The 13,610-nt window shown below is 45.5% G+C and overlaps 2 protein-coding genes across 2 annotated transcripts in view; one reads left to right on the top strand and one right to left on the bottom strand.

The window, feature by feature from the left end:
* CSUI_002325 (histone lysine-specific demethylase lsd1 bhc110 kdma1a) overlaps positions 1 to 7,979 on the bottom strand; it is a gene marked incomplete at its 3' end in the record, with an annotated part of 13,972 nt that extends 5,993 nt beyond the window's left edge. The window contains exons 1-2 of the mRNA XM_068062527.1: positions 657 to 7,979; positions 78 to 282 (exon numbers count right to left, since the gene is read on the bottom strand). Of these exons, the coding sequence (XP_067925497.1) occupies positions 78 to 282; positions 657 to 6,419 (5,968 nt within the window). The remainder of the gene's footprint in view (positions 1 to 77; positions 283 to 656) is intronic.
* Positions 7,980 to 8,164: 185 nt separating this feature from the next.
* On the top strand, positions 8,165 to 13,556 carry CSUI_002324 (transmembrane; the record flags this gene model as incomplete). Its single annotated transcript, XM_068062526.1, has 2 exons — positions 8,165 to 12,858; positions 13,380 to 13,556. Coding segments are annotated over exons 1-2 (2,325 nt in total), but the record flags the coding sequence as incomplete, so codon positions are not given.
* Positions 13,557 to 13,610: the final 54 nt, after the last annotated feature.

Below are 13,610 nucleotides of genomic sequence, written 5' to 3'. Positions count from 1 at the left end.
ATCTCTGTGAAAAGGCATGAAGCTTGGCCATGGCTCCTTCCTTCCTCCTATTTAGCTGCTGTGTAGGATGGACGAACCTAGGGGTAAGGTGAGAATACAGAAATCGAAGCGAGGGGAGACAGTTCCGTCTTCGAAGAAGAGAGTAACGCCTTCTTCATCATATCGAATCTTCGTAAGGACATGATTCAAACGGACGTCTAAATCTCGCGCTTGAACTTCCACAGCAGCCCTGTAACCTTCCCATATAAGCACATGACGTCCTTGGAAAGCCGTTAAGTCATCCTAAGAATCGACCAAGAAAAACGAAAGGAAGAAAGAAGAAAGAGATGGGAAAGAAAGAGAGAAAAGGACCAAGAAAGGAAGACGGAGAAAGAGAAAGAGATTCAATTCGGCAAGGGAGGGAAGGAGACGGAACAGAAGGAGACAGGGGGTGGTCCCTGTCTCGTAGAAGGGACAGAGTACGTAGAGAAGAAGAAGAAGAAAGAGGATAACAGGAAAAAGAAGCGAAGACAAGAGAGAAGAAGAAAGAGAAGCGTGTCAATGGAGAAGTACTAGCACGAGGAGGACCAGTCATGTCATAGAGAGAGATGTGTGGATAGAATAGGGATATGACAGGAGGAGAGGAAGGCGTGGTAAGAATGAAGAGACGTTCTTACTTGGTCCCAGCATATCATCGAGAGATCTTCTACGTCGGCCCCCGCAGAATACTCAAGATTATTCAGGTGCCACATAAGAAGTCGGCCCTCTAAAGTCTCTCCTTCTCTTCCTTCTTCTATTTCATCTTCTTCCTCCTTCTCATAACTTCTCTTCTTGACAATTTCTCCCTCACATGATCTTCTTCTGCTTCTCTCTTCTTCTTCGTCTCCTCCTCTATTCCTCATACCACCACGATTCCTTTTCTTTTCACAGTCTTCTCCCCTTCCATCTGCATCCATCTCTCCGTCGTTCTTCTTCTTCTTCTCTTCATCTTCTTGTTGTTGTTCCTCTTGCCTGTCTAGTAGGCCCTGCCTCTTCTTGTTCTTCTTTGCCTCCTGTACAGCCTGTCGCATCTTCTTATTCAAGACTTCTCCTAGAGAAAGATGAAGAAGCTTCTTCTGTTCTTCTTTACTTACGTGAGAGCCTAAGGCCCCCCATCGTAGTCGTCGTTGTTCTTCTTCTCCTCGTCCAACTCGAACGTCTGCTTCTCTCTGATGCCGTTGATGAGCCGTATAAGCCCAGAGATCGAGCTCTTCATCTACAAGCTCTCCCGTAGCCTCGTCGAAGAGCGCCTCGTCCACTTGAATTACTGAGGGGACAAGATGAGGGGAAGGACCTTTCAGAACAACCTCATGATCACTCTCCGCCTGAAGAGGCTTTTCTTCTTCTTCTTTCCTTTCTTCTCTCTCTTTCTCCTCCTTCTCTCTTGTGGGGGAAGTCCTCGGGCATCCAGGGGTCTCATTGGGTGAGCTACCATCGCTAGCTATAACATATGTCTTCTCAACTGATCTGACGTTATCTACACAACAACAAGAAGAAGAAAGAGGGGTCGACGTATCTATCATAGCATCTTCACTCTTCTTCGAATGAGAAGTCTCTTCACCTGTATTCCTGCTTTCTCTCAGTTGTCCTTCTTCTTCTTCTTTGTTCCTTTCCTCCTCTTCTTCTTCTTTCCTGTCTCTCTCTTTCATGATTAAATCTTCTTTTCCTTCTGAGCTCTTCTTCTCTTTACTCTTCTTCTCCCCCTCCTCTTTTCCTCTTCCTCCAGAAGCACAACCTTTCTTCTCTTCAAGACGAGAAGAAGAAGAAGAGGATCTCTTCTCAAGAAGATCGAGAAGATTGGGGTGAATCTGATAATCTTCTTCATCCTCTCCTTCGTCAAGGCCAGAAGCCGAACCGAACGGCTTAAGATGTCGATCGAGACATACAGCATAGACAGGATTCTCATCGATGCCGTGGATCCACGATGCGCCTAGGTCGACACCTTGTACAATCTGCGACGGGGGAGGGGGGGGCTTCTTGCCTGTCTTCGTCGAAGAAGAGAATTTGCTGGTGTGAAGAGGGCTATTCTTTCTCTTCGTCTTTCTATGAATAGAAGCCTGGTCATCGGTAGAATTCGGTGAGAGAGAAGAATGAGGAGGGGAAATGTGAGAAGCCTCGGGAGAAAGAGATGAAGAACAAGAGGCTGGATGGCACGGAGGAGAAGAAGACGTGAGAGGAGTAGGAGTAGGAAGGGGAGAAGACGAAGAAGAAGATGATGATAAAGATGAAGAGCTACTGCTATTACTACTACTACTACTCACGGAAGGAGGAGAGGAAGATTCAAACTGACTTGAAGAAGAAGAAGAAGACGAAGATAATCCTACCGGGGTTAGGGAATTGGGAGGCGACGGTTGAGTGGTATTTCCTATGTGGAAGGGTTCTTGAAGTGTCGCCGCACCTTCTTCCTTCACGGAATGTTCCCGATGTTCTTTCATTTGATCCCCGTCTTCGTGTTTCTTTTCTTCTTGCTCCTCTTCCTTTTTCTCTCTCCCCTCTACGACACTCTTCTTGTTGGACATCCATTGATCCACACAACTCTCCTTCTTCATTACATGTTCTTCTTTATCGTCTTTGAGACCTCCACGTTCTCCTTCTTCTTCTCTTCTTCTCTTTCCTCTCTCTTCTTCGTGCTCGTCTTCAGCATCCACTTCATTCTTACTCCTCTTTCTTCTTCTCTCTTCTCGGTTCATCTTCATCTTCGTCTCTTCTTCTTCTTCTTCTCTCTCTTCTCCCCCCCCTTGATATCCACCCAACTCCCCCTCATCCTCTTCTTCTGTTCTCATCTCTTCTTCCTCTCCTTCTTCTTCTTCCTCTTCTTCTTCCTCAGCGGGAGGGATCTCTACAGATACACTGCAACATCGACCTCCTACACGATTCCTCGCTTCATAGACAACCACCCTTTTCACACCGGCTTCTCTTAAGGCGACTCCTGCGCTGACACCCGCCATGCCAGCCCCTACGATAGCTATACGTAGGTTTCTTATCATTCTTATCCTCTTCTTCTTATTATCTCCCGGCCTCGTTACTCGCACTTCACGTAAACCTTCATAATTTCTCTCTCTGTCAACAGACACCTCGGCATTTTGCTGTGGAGGTTCCTTCACCCCACACTCCTGAGAAGAAGAAGAAATGGCTTTCCGACCGGATGTACTACGGGGCGTAAGGAGAGGAGAAGAAGGAGAAGAAGAAGGAAGAGGTAGAAGAGGTTCATCGACATCAGTCATCTTCTTTCTTGGTTCTGTAGACGCTTTCTTGTCTTCCGAAACGGTCATAGTAGAGGCGTCACCTTCTTCTTCCTCCTCCTCCTGACTGCGTTCCTTTCCTATCCCTTCTTCTTTCCTATCCTTTTTCTCCGTCTCTTCACTCTGAGACATCTTCATTCTTTCTTTCAGCAAAGAACTTTCTTCTTTTTCTTCTTCTTCCTTATGAAGAGCGAGATGTCTATCCCATTTCTCTCGTATCTGACAAGTTGCCTCTTTAGTAGTAGCGTTCTCTTGACAAGAAGAGGGCTCTGCGACAGGCAGCAGTGCTTGCTGATCGAGGCCTCGTGAGATCGCGGTGTGAAGATCTGTCTGGCTATGGCCATGCAAACCTTTCTTTTCTTCTGAATGAAGAGAAGAAGAAGAAGAGAGACGACCTTTCTCTTTCTTCTCGGAAAGTTCATGAGAGATAGAAGAAGAGAAAGGAACAACATCTTCCCCTCTTTGCAGGTTCCTATCTTCTCCTCTCTCCTTCGAACCTTTGCCTAGACTTCCGATAGCATGAGGAGCGATTGCTCCTTCTCGTAAGCTGTCTTCTGCTTCTTCTAACGAGCGCTGCGAGAAGGGTGATCTTCTTATTTCTCCCTTCTCTGCAGTTCCTTCTTCTTTCTCTTCCTCTTGATCTTTCTTCGTATCTCCAAGGGAATACCCTCTTGCTTTCTGCTGTGCTAAGAAAGAAGAAAAGGGACAGCCGGGAGGAGGAGGCGAGCCAAGAAGAGATTTCTGCGGGGGAGAAGAAGAAGATGATCTCTCATTCCTACTACTGATGACAAAAGAGGAAGACGCAGGCAAGTTTCTTCTTCTCTGCTGCTGCTGATAGCTCGAATAGACTGGCGAGAAACTGGGACGAGGCATCCCCTGGAAAGAAGATGAAGAGACAGGAGAAGAAGAAGAAGAAGATGAAAGGAGATGCCCTCCCCCGGACAAGCGAAGAGGAGGAGAAGGAAGAAGGGGAGGTAAACGGGATGGAGAACAAGAAGCTGAGAGGGATGAAGAAGAAGAAAAGCCCGCAGCGGAGAAACGACTGGGGTGACCTCCAGTTTGAGCCGAAATTGAAGAGGAAGAAGAAGACGAAGAATCTCGTAGGTGGAGAGGGGAACTCCTCTTCGAGTTAGAGGTAGGGGGAAGACAAGAAGAAGAAGAAGTGGGAGAGGAAGTCGAATCCGGATGAGGTTCGGAATCTGTTGGTGTTCTTCCTCTTCTTCTTCTTCGATCTTCGGCCGTATCTCGACTCCCTCCTGCAGATGCCTTACCTTCTTCTTCTTCTCTTCTGGCTTTCCCGCTAGAGAGAGTGCGAGAAAGAAGAAGAGACGCTCCTTCTCCCTCATGATGAGAATCTGAACGTGAGGGGGGGAGACCTGAAGGGGGAGAAGCTATGGAGCCCGGCTGAAGAGATGAGGAAGAAAAAGAAGAAGACGACCTATAGGAATGACGAGGTGAAGAGAGAGGAGTGTTCCTGTGAGACAGATCTCTTGGAGATGTTAAGAGACAGACATCACGTACAGAAGAAGATGAAGAAGAAGGAGAGCCAAGATAACTATATCGAGTTGGTCTAGTCCCTATGGTCCCTTCTTCTTCTTTTTCTTTTTCTTCTTGGTGATCTCTTCTGAAATGAGGAAGACTGTCGATTTGCCTCACATCATGAAGTCGGGCAGGAAAGAAGGAAGGAGGAGAGAAAGCTTCACGATCTCTTATTCGGATTGTGTCTTCTTGATAACGCGAAGAAAGAGAAGAAGAAGGCAAGCAGGAGGAGGAGGAGGATGAAAGGGTAGAGGAGTGTAGATACGTAAGAGAAGAAGGAGTAGAAGAAGACGTCCTATTAGAAGGACAAGAAGAAGAAGAGAACTGAGAAGGGACTTCCGCAGAAGAGAATGAAGAAGAAGAAGAGATCTCGCCTTCTTCCGTCTCTCTTCTTTCTTCTTTTATGATCGCCCGTCTTGTCGCTATACCAAAGGGATCAAAGGAAGGAGACGACGTAGACGGCAAGGAATCTTCAAGACCTGACTCCCTTTCTCTTCTATCCTTTTCTTCTCTTTCTTCTCTTGCGCCTTCTCTTCTCTCCTCCCCCTCTCCACATGACTGTAAGGAAGAAAAAGCCCCGACATGATAGGCGAAAGAAGAAGAAGAATAAGAAGAAGAGTCATGATGAGGTTGATAGGATGATACCTGGGTGGAATGAACTAGACTCTTCTTATACGAATGTAAAGAAGACTGGCCGCCGTCCTCTCTATCTTGACTACTAGATGTCGAGATAAAGTAGGGATCTGAAGGAGGAGGAGAAGAAGAAGCATAGGGATCCACGATGGTGCTGCTAGCTGGGGATATAGACCTACGAGAAACCCCATCCTCTGACCGTAGGTGAGAAGGAAAAGGAAGAGGCGGACTGCTTTGTTGAGGAGAGAAAGAAGAAAGAGCGGAAGTTGGCGCTTTCTCTTTCCTTTCCGCAATCTTCTCTTTCTTCTCTCTTCGTTCGAGCTCTACAGAAAGTGTAGGAGCAACATACCCCTCTCTTTCGGAGGATGACGCGGTCGGAGGGAGGCTCTCAGGGGGAAGATGAGAAGGAGGACCTGCCCCGGGGTGGCTGACGTTATGAGAAAGAGGCTGAAGGAAAGCTGGGGAAGAAGAAGGAGATGGAGACGGAGACGGCTGGACAAAGAGAGATGCCGAAGGAAGAAGATGAGCACTCGACTGAGATGGTGTATATAACTGTGGATGCAATTGTGCGTGAAGAGAGGAAGAAGAAGAAGGTGCGCCTGGAGCCCCAGGGACAAGAGGAAAATAGACAAGGTGAGGTGTGACTGTGGGTCCTGGCGTGGCCGTAGTATGAGAAGAAAAAGAAGAAGAATGAAGAGGAAGAAGAGGACGTGCTAAGACAGGAGGTGCAGCAGAAAAAGGCAGAGGAGAAGAAACGACAGGAGAGATTGCATGAGGATGATGAGAATAGACAAGATGGCGAGGGTCAGAGACAGGGGGAGCAAGTCGATGAGCCAGAGGCAAAGAAGAAGGACGAAGAGAAGAGATATGCGGAGAAGGAGGAGATGGAGAGATACAGCTATACGGATCTATAGGAATAGCTGACTGACGAAGAGAATGAGGAGGAGAAGTGGGAGATCTTCTTCGATCTCGACTGAACTCCTCCATGTGTTGAGAAGATTGAAGGAGAAGAAGGAGAAAAGACTTTTCTTGGAGAAAGACAAAGAGGAAAAATTAAGAAAGAATATGCATTCCAGCTGAAATAACATGATAGGAGAAATCTTACGAAAAAAAACCCGATCACCTCAATCGCTTCGTCTCCATTTCTCCCTTTTCTATCATCTTTCTTCTCTCCCCCTCTACCATCTTCCTCTCTGTCCGTTCTTCTCCCTCTCCTCTATCTTTTTCACATACAACAAGGAACACAAGCAGTAGGAGACATGGAATCGAAGCACTTCTCGGGGGGGGCCGTCAAGATACATCTTCTTTTCTTCTGCGCAGGATAGATCTTTTCTTCTTCTTCTTGTTTGACCTCTCTCTCTCTATGTTGTTTCTTCCTATGCCGCTCAGTTCTTCTACCCGAGAAGACTTCTACGTGGACAGAGAGAGAGCCCCTTCTCCCTTGAAGAAAAAGGCACGTCAGAAAAGACCGCCTTTCTTCTTTGGTTAACAGGAAAGAGCTTCATGTCTCGTCTCGATCCATTTTTCGACAGGAGAAAAAAGAAAGGAGTTAAGAGAAGAGAGAGCAAGAAAGAATGGAAAGAGTAAGAGACAACGTCTCCCCTGGTGTGTTACTTCTGTATGAATGAAACTCGAGAGAGGAGATTCACCGAATTAGAAAAGAAAGAAAGAAAGGAAGAAAGAAAGAAAGAAAGGACACCTCATTGCTTGTCTGTGTGTACACACCTCTCCGGGGGCTTCATTCACACGAGGAGAGGAAGGAAACGAGAAGAAGAAGGAAAGAAGAGGAACAAAGAACAAGGAAAGATAAGGAGGGGCTGAAAGGGAGAGAGAGAGAGAAGGGGGCTCCGCTGAGTTGAAATAAGAGAAGTGATTCTGAGAAAGCCAAGTTTTGCTGACGTGAGAAAGATAAGGAAAGAGAGAGAGGAAGAGTTATGAAGAGAAAGCAAGAGAGAGAGACAGACAGAGAGAGAGAGAGGGGGGGACTTTTAAAGAACGGCCGGCTAGGGAAGAAAAGCGGTAGAAGATGCGTGCTGCTTTCTGTGAAGTTGTGAGACAGTGAAGCGTTCAGCGAAGAAAGAAAGAAGACGACAGGAGAAAGAAAGAGCGAAAGAGAAGGAGAAGACAGAAAGATGGACCAGGAAGAAGCGAAAAGAGATCATGAGGATGAAGATGAGAAACATCGAATCCTTTTTTCGAGTGGAGACCAAGTCTGGGTATAAAGAAAGGGAGAAGAAAACGAGAAGCTTCGTACTTCCCTGATGCATTCATGTCACTGAGGTGTACATACACCACACGAGAATCGGGTTGAGTCTTTCTGAAGAGCTTCCTCTTCTTCTTCTCAGCAAGAAGAAGAAGATACCTCACCCCCCCCTAGATCGTTCGAGGAGGAGTAATAGTAGTAGTAGTAGTTTACAGGGGTAAAACAATGCATCGAGAAGAGGCCTCTTTTCCTTCTTTCTTTCATTCTTTCTCTTTCTTTTTGGTTAACTTCATAGACTATTCGGACTCCTTCGATGGTAACAACAGAAAAGCAAGGAAGGTTTCTTCCTTCTTCTTTTTCAAGAGAAAGAGATGTAGGAAGTCAAGAAATCCACAGAAGCAAGAAGGAAGGAGAGGTCTGACTGTAAACGTCAGCACACCCGTCCAGCCGTCCTACCCAGCGGCTACGTAAAGTCTCTCACACTCTCTTTCTTTCTCCCATATTTCTTCACACCTCTTCTTGATCGATCCACCGCTGTTTTGAAGAAGTTAGAAGAGGAAGAGAAGGAGAATAGCGGATATCTTCTTTCCTTTCTCTTTTCTTCTTTGATCGGTAGATCAAGACCTTTCCCTCTGTCTCTCTCTGCTTTCACACTGTGTATCTTTCTTCTTTTCCTTGGAGCGGCATTTCTTCGCTTCTACTTCTTCTTCGAGGATAAGAAGACGAAGAAAGCGCATGCCTTCTGCGTGTATCAAGAAAAGTAAAAAGCAAAATACCTGCTTCGTTAGCAAGAGAGAAGAGGAGAAGAAGAGAAGGAGGAAAGAAGAAGGAGGTGAAACGGAGAAGAGGGGGAATAGGAGGGTGGGCCGTAGAGAAAGAGTAAAGACAGTTCTCTTAACATCGATAAGGAAAGAAAGAAAGGATCGATCGAATGTGATGGAAAAGGACACATGTATCTTTCTTTTCTCTCGACTAGTATTGAAAGAGAGAGAAGAGACCAAGAGTATCTTGTTCTCTCTGAAGAAACATTAGCGACTTCTCTTGTCGATTCTCTAGGAGCAGGACTACTGCGTACACTCGCTGTCTTCTCTGGGGGTTGTCCGGAAAGATATAGAAATTCATCTTTCCTCGTTTCTCTTTCATTTGCGGAATAGCTAGGAAAGAACAGCAAGACTCCTTTCTCTTCTTCTTTTTTCTCCAGACCCTCTTTTCTTGCTTTTCTTCGCTTCAAGTCGTTTTCTTTCTTTGCTTGTCGGCCGTCCTCGGGTTCCTTGTCGTGGTCTTTCTCTTCTTGGTAAGTTAAGACTCTCGTGTGTATAGAAAATTATGCATCTCTCTCGGAAGGGCTCTTTCACGGCGTCTCTCCTCTCCTTCTCCGTTTCTCTTTGTCAAGATAACAGAGTTGTCTTCTTCATCTTCTTTCTTCATTCCGCACTTTAGGACATACATCAAGGTGTGTATATTCTATCATAGGTTTTCTAATGGAGATCTAATCCTTTCTGTGCTTATGTATCTCTCCCTCTGTATATCTGTATATAAGGGGAGATGGCGTTTCTTATGAAGAGGTCTCTTCTTTTCTCTTGACTTTATATTTCTTCTTCTTCCCTTCGTATGAATATCTTCTTTTCCTGTCGGAGGAAGATGCATATCTATCTGAGGGCGTTGATCAAGTGTACATACACCTGAAGGAAGGTTTCTTTTGGCATGTGCTGTTTCTTCTTCACTTGTTTATGATACACCTATCGACCCACCCGAGGCTTCCTCTTTTTTCTTTTTCCTCTACTCTTCCTTTGTCTCTCTTTCTTTCTTCTTCTTCTTCTCTTCTTTCTTCTCTCTTTTCTTCTTCATCTTTACATTCTTCTCCCCCTAGCAATTGTCTGCGAGAGATACGACCTCCTTATTATTCGTATCATTATCGTACGCGTACCTTCGTTCTTTGTCTCCTTTTCTTTTTCTTCATTTTCAACTTTCTTCTTCCTCGTCTTCTTTCTTTCTTTCTTCTCTTCCTTTCGAACCTCGCCGCAACCTCTGGATGAGTCGTTCGTTCTCTTCCCCTCTCTTCTCTTTTCTTCTTCTTCTTTTTCTTCGATTTTCCTCTTTGGTTTGTCTTTCGGTTTCCTGAGGAAGAGCTCTTTTAATGAAGTTTACCCGGACACCCTCAGGTCATCTCTTATTTTTCCCCTCTTGTCTTTCTCTCCTGAAGAATAATTACAGACACCTGCATGCAGAGAGTGTGTCTCTCCTGGGAGATTGTCTCTCTTTTCCTTCTGGAGAGGGCATTTCTATTTTAGAAAGGGGACATTGTCCTTCTTCCTTGTCAACCGATCTCGTTTTCATTCTTGTCATCTCTTTTTTATTCTTTCCTTCTATCTTTCTTTCTTTGCATCTTTCCTTGGAAATCTTTCAATTTCTTCTCCAAGAAATAAGAGTCCTCTTTTCTCTTCGTCTTTCTCTCCATCACTGCTTTTTCCACTTCTTCGTCTTCTCTTTCTCCTTCTTCTCTCTCTTTCTCTTTCTCTCTTTGTTCCTCTGTGTTCTTCTTCATCCGTTGTCATCTTTCACCGTTGTCGAGTGGGGTGTATAGACACCTGACTGTGGCTCAAGTGATGAAAGAAGCTCCTGCCCTCTTCTCTTCTTTCTTCCTCTTCTTCTTTCTAGACCACGTAGAAAAGGATTCTTATTTGGGAGCTTCCTGGGCTTTGTAATCGACCCTTCCCCTTCTTCTTCTTCGATACATTTCTCTCCCTGTATCTATATCTCCATATCTGTATCTATATGTATGATTTGTGTATACATCATGTATCATGCAGCAATGGATCTTTAGATCTATCTCTTTGCACACTTCTGTATTAAAGTCACCTTTGACCTTTCGCCTTGCCAGCTGAAGTATCTATGCGTCTATCTTTAATCTATCCACCTTCAATCCATCTATCGTCAGTCTGTCTATCTTGAATCTATCTCGAAGGTCTGTCTGCTTTTTGTGAGCGACAAAGCAAGAAGACATAAGTTCTCCTCTTCTTTCCCTCCTCTTTCTTTTTTCCTATTTTCTTTTTATCTTTCTTTCCGAAGACGAGAATGGCTTTTCGCAGCGGTCGAGAATCTTTCTCTGGAGGAGGAGAAGAAGAAGAGGAGGAAGCAGAAGGAGGGCAAGGCATGTCTTCTTCTCCACCCTCTCTTCCTCGAGACAAGAGAGACTTTCTTCTTCATCCTTCTCCGAGAGGCTCTTCTATGGCTGGCGAAGAAGAAGAAGAAGGAGAAAGAAAAGCTTCTTCGCTTTTCTCAACAGGAGCCTCTTCATTCAGAAGAGGCGAAAGCACCCGAGACGGAGATGAAGAAGAAGAAGATACAGACAGCGAAGAAGAAGAGAATGATCGTCATAGTAAGAAGAAAGGAAAGAATTACGAGAGTGAAGAGGAAGAAGAAGAGGATGAAGATGATCGTGGGTTCATTGTCAGAGATGGAGAGGAAGAAGAAGAAGAAGAGGGAGGGAGTGATGCTGAGAAGAGAAGAAGTCATGAAGAAGAAGAAGAGGAAAAAGAAGCAGAAGATTTCCTATGGGGAGCAAGACGAGAAGAAGGAGAAGAAGATGAAGAAGGCGAGAATGATCTCTTGGAAGCGGATGATTATCTTCAAGCGTCTTCTTCATCGGCAGCAGGAGCGACTAGCGCAACGGTAGGGAGAATCGATGTTGAAGGAGAGACACTCGATGAAGAAGTGCCGTATGCCCCGAAGGTTCTTGCTAAAGATTCAGAAGCACGTGGAAGAAAAGAGAAGCTTCTCCTCGCCGCTTTCAATGCTCTCACCCATACAGAAATCATCCGAGAAAGAAGAAGTTTTGATGAATTCTCAGCTAGCTCCTTTTCTTCTTCTTCAGCATCGATTCTCCCGCCGACGGCAAATCGATTGTCTGCGTCATCCACACATAGTCGTCATAGTTCTACTCTTCATCCTCATACTCGCCCTGCTTCTTCTTTATCATCCTCGCCTACTTCTTCTGCAGCAAGCCAGAGTCTCTTTTCTTCTCCTTCTTCTCTCTTTCCAGAAGAACCGGGAAGAAGAAGAGACAGAAATGCACAGCAAGTTATCAACGAAGGAGAGGGAAGAGAAAGACGACAAGCCTTACGTCGAAGTAGTGCAGGCTGTCCTTCTTCTTCTTCATCGACAACAGCTTCATCTTCCTCTTCCTTCTCTTTCTCTCAGACACCTCCTTCTTCATCTACTACGAGCAGTAGCCGAGGGACTCTTCTCTCACGTGGAGGTAGAAGATCTGTAGACGGTTTGTCTTCTTCTTCCTGTCCCAACTCAACTGATGGAGGCTATAGAGACGGCGTTTCTTCTCACGCTTCTTCTTCTTCTTCTCTTTCAAGTCAGCATGTCTCTTCTCTTCCTCCTCGGCGACCCGACTTTACATCTCGTTCTTCATCTTCTTCGTTTCCCTCTTCATCTCCTTCTTCTTCTTCTCAACACCGACCTCCCCTGCAGTTGTTCTCGCAGAGCAGTCAGTCGAGTTTTCCTGCTTCTGTAGATTCTCGTTCACGTAGAGGATTTTCTTCATCAAGCTCTCAGAATGAGAAAGAGAGAAGTTCATTCCTTCATCCATCTTCTTCCTCTTCTTTCTCTTCTACCTCAGGTTCTTCTTCTCCCCCTCCTGTGATGGGTGCGAAGGTGGCGAAGCTCATGCATCAGATCTTCGGGAAGAGAAAACCGGTAGGAAGATTTGGGACGTTGAGCGCTTCTTTCTCTTCTTCTCGTTCCTCTTCTTCTTCGCTCAGCCAGAGAAGTAGAGAGAGAGAGAAAGAGGCTGCGATGTCTTCTTCTTCTTCCTCTTGTAGGCCTTTTTCAGATGAGGGGGATGAGAGAAGAGAAAAGAATCCGTCTGATGCGCGGGGGGGGGGTCCCGGTGAGATCTCCTATGAAGACGGCGTACATACACAGAGAGAAGAAGGAAGAAGAGAAGTTGTTGTCGTAGACGGAGAAGAAGAAGAAGAAAGATCGAGACCGGTCGAGTCAGGCTCAGGAGGAGTTTTCGAAGAAGTAGGAGGCCACTGGACGTCTATCGTTGTGGCTGAAGAAGCGGTGCGACAGCTTAAAGATATCAATCTACTGCTTAAGAGAGAAGGGTGTAACGGGAGTCTAAGACAGCAGAAGACTCAAGATCTTTACGACTTCGAAGATGGACATATGCTCTATCAACACCCGAGATTCTGTATCTCTGCTATCTTTGTAAGGGAAATCTTCTTCTTTTTCTTTTCATCTTCTCTACTCGTACACGCTTCTCGCACTTCTTCGGGTGTGTTTGCCTTCCCTTCTTTCATTCTCTCTCTCTATCGGTAGATCTATCACTTCCATCGATCGCGCTTCTCATCCCTTCTCTTGGTGTCGATACTCTTCACTTCGGCTCCCTCTCTATCGCCGTCACCTACTACTGTCTTTACCGCCAAGATCTACACAAATAACACCTATCTGTCTCAAACAGACAGACATACATATAGACTTCTCATCTAGCATATGACCGTCTAGGCTTCGCGCGATGTGTGTATGTCTGTATGAGTCTGTATGAACCTGTGGCTATATGTATGAAGAAGTCTGTAGTCTGTGCTGTGTATGCAGGAAATGTCTGCTTGTAGAGATGCCTTGGCACCTATAAGCGAGGCGAGGTCTCCACCGGTGTTGAAGTGCTGTGTGTTTAGATCTGTTGTCTATGAAGGGATGTCTCTCTATGTTGCGTTTTACTGAATATGCAGAGAGAGAAGCTAGTGTTAAGACGTCTCTCTCCTTTATGGCTGGCTATAGCAGCTCGCTATGATGCGATCGAAGGCTCAGAAGATACGGAGCAAATCGCGCAGCAAGAAAATCTTATTCTTCAACTCCTACGTTCTCTCACATTTCTATCCATACCTCCTCCTATCGACTGGATACAGGTAAAACACATAATAGTCACCATACAACTCTCTTCTTCGTCTTCTCTTCTTCTT

The sequence above is a fragment of the Cystoisospora suis genome (genome assembly GCF_002600585.1).
Source record: "Cystoisospora suis strain Wien I chromosome Unknown contig_986, whole genome shotgun sequence".
Classification (NCBI taxonomy): Eukaryota; Apicomplexa; class Conoidasida; order Eucoccidiorida; family Sarcocystidae; genus Cystoisospora; species Cystoisospora suis.
The sequence above is the reverse complement of the archived record's forward strand: the minus strand, read 5'-3'. Positions and strand labels throughout refer to the sequence as shown.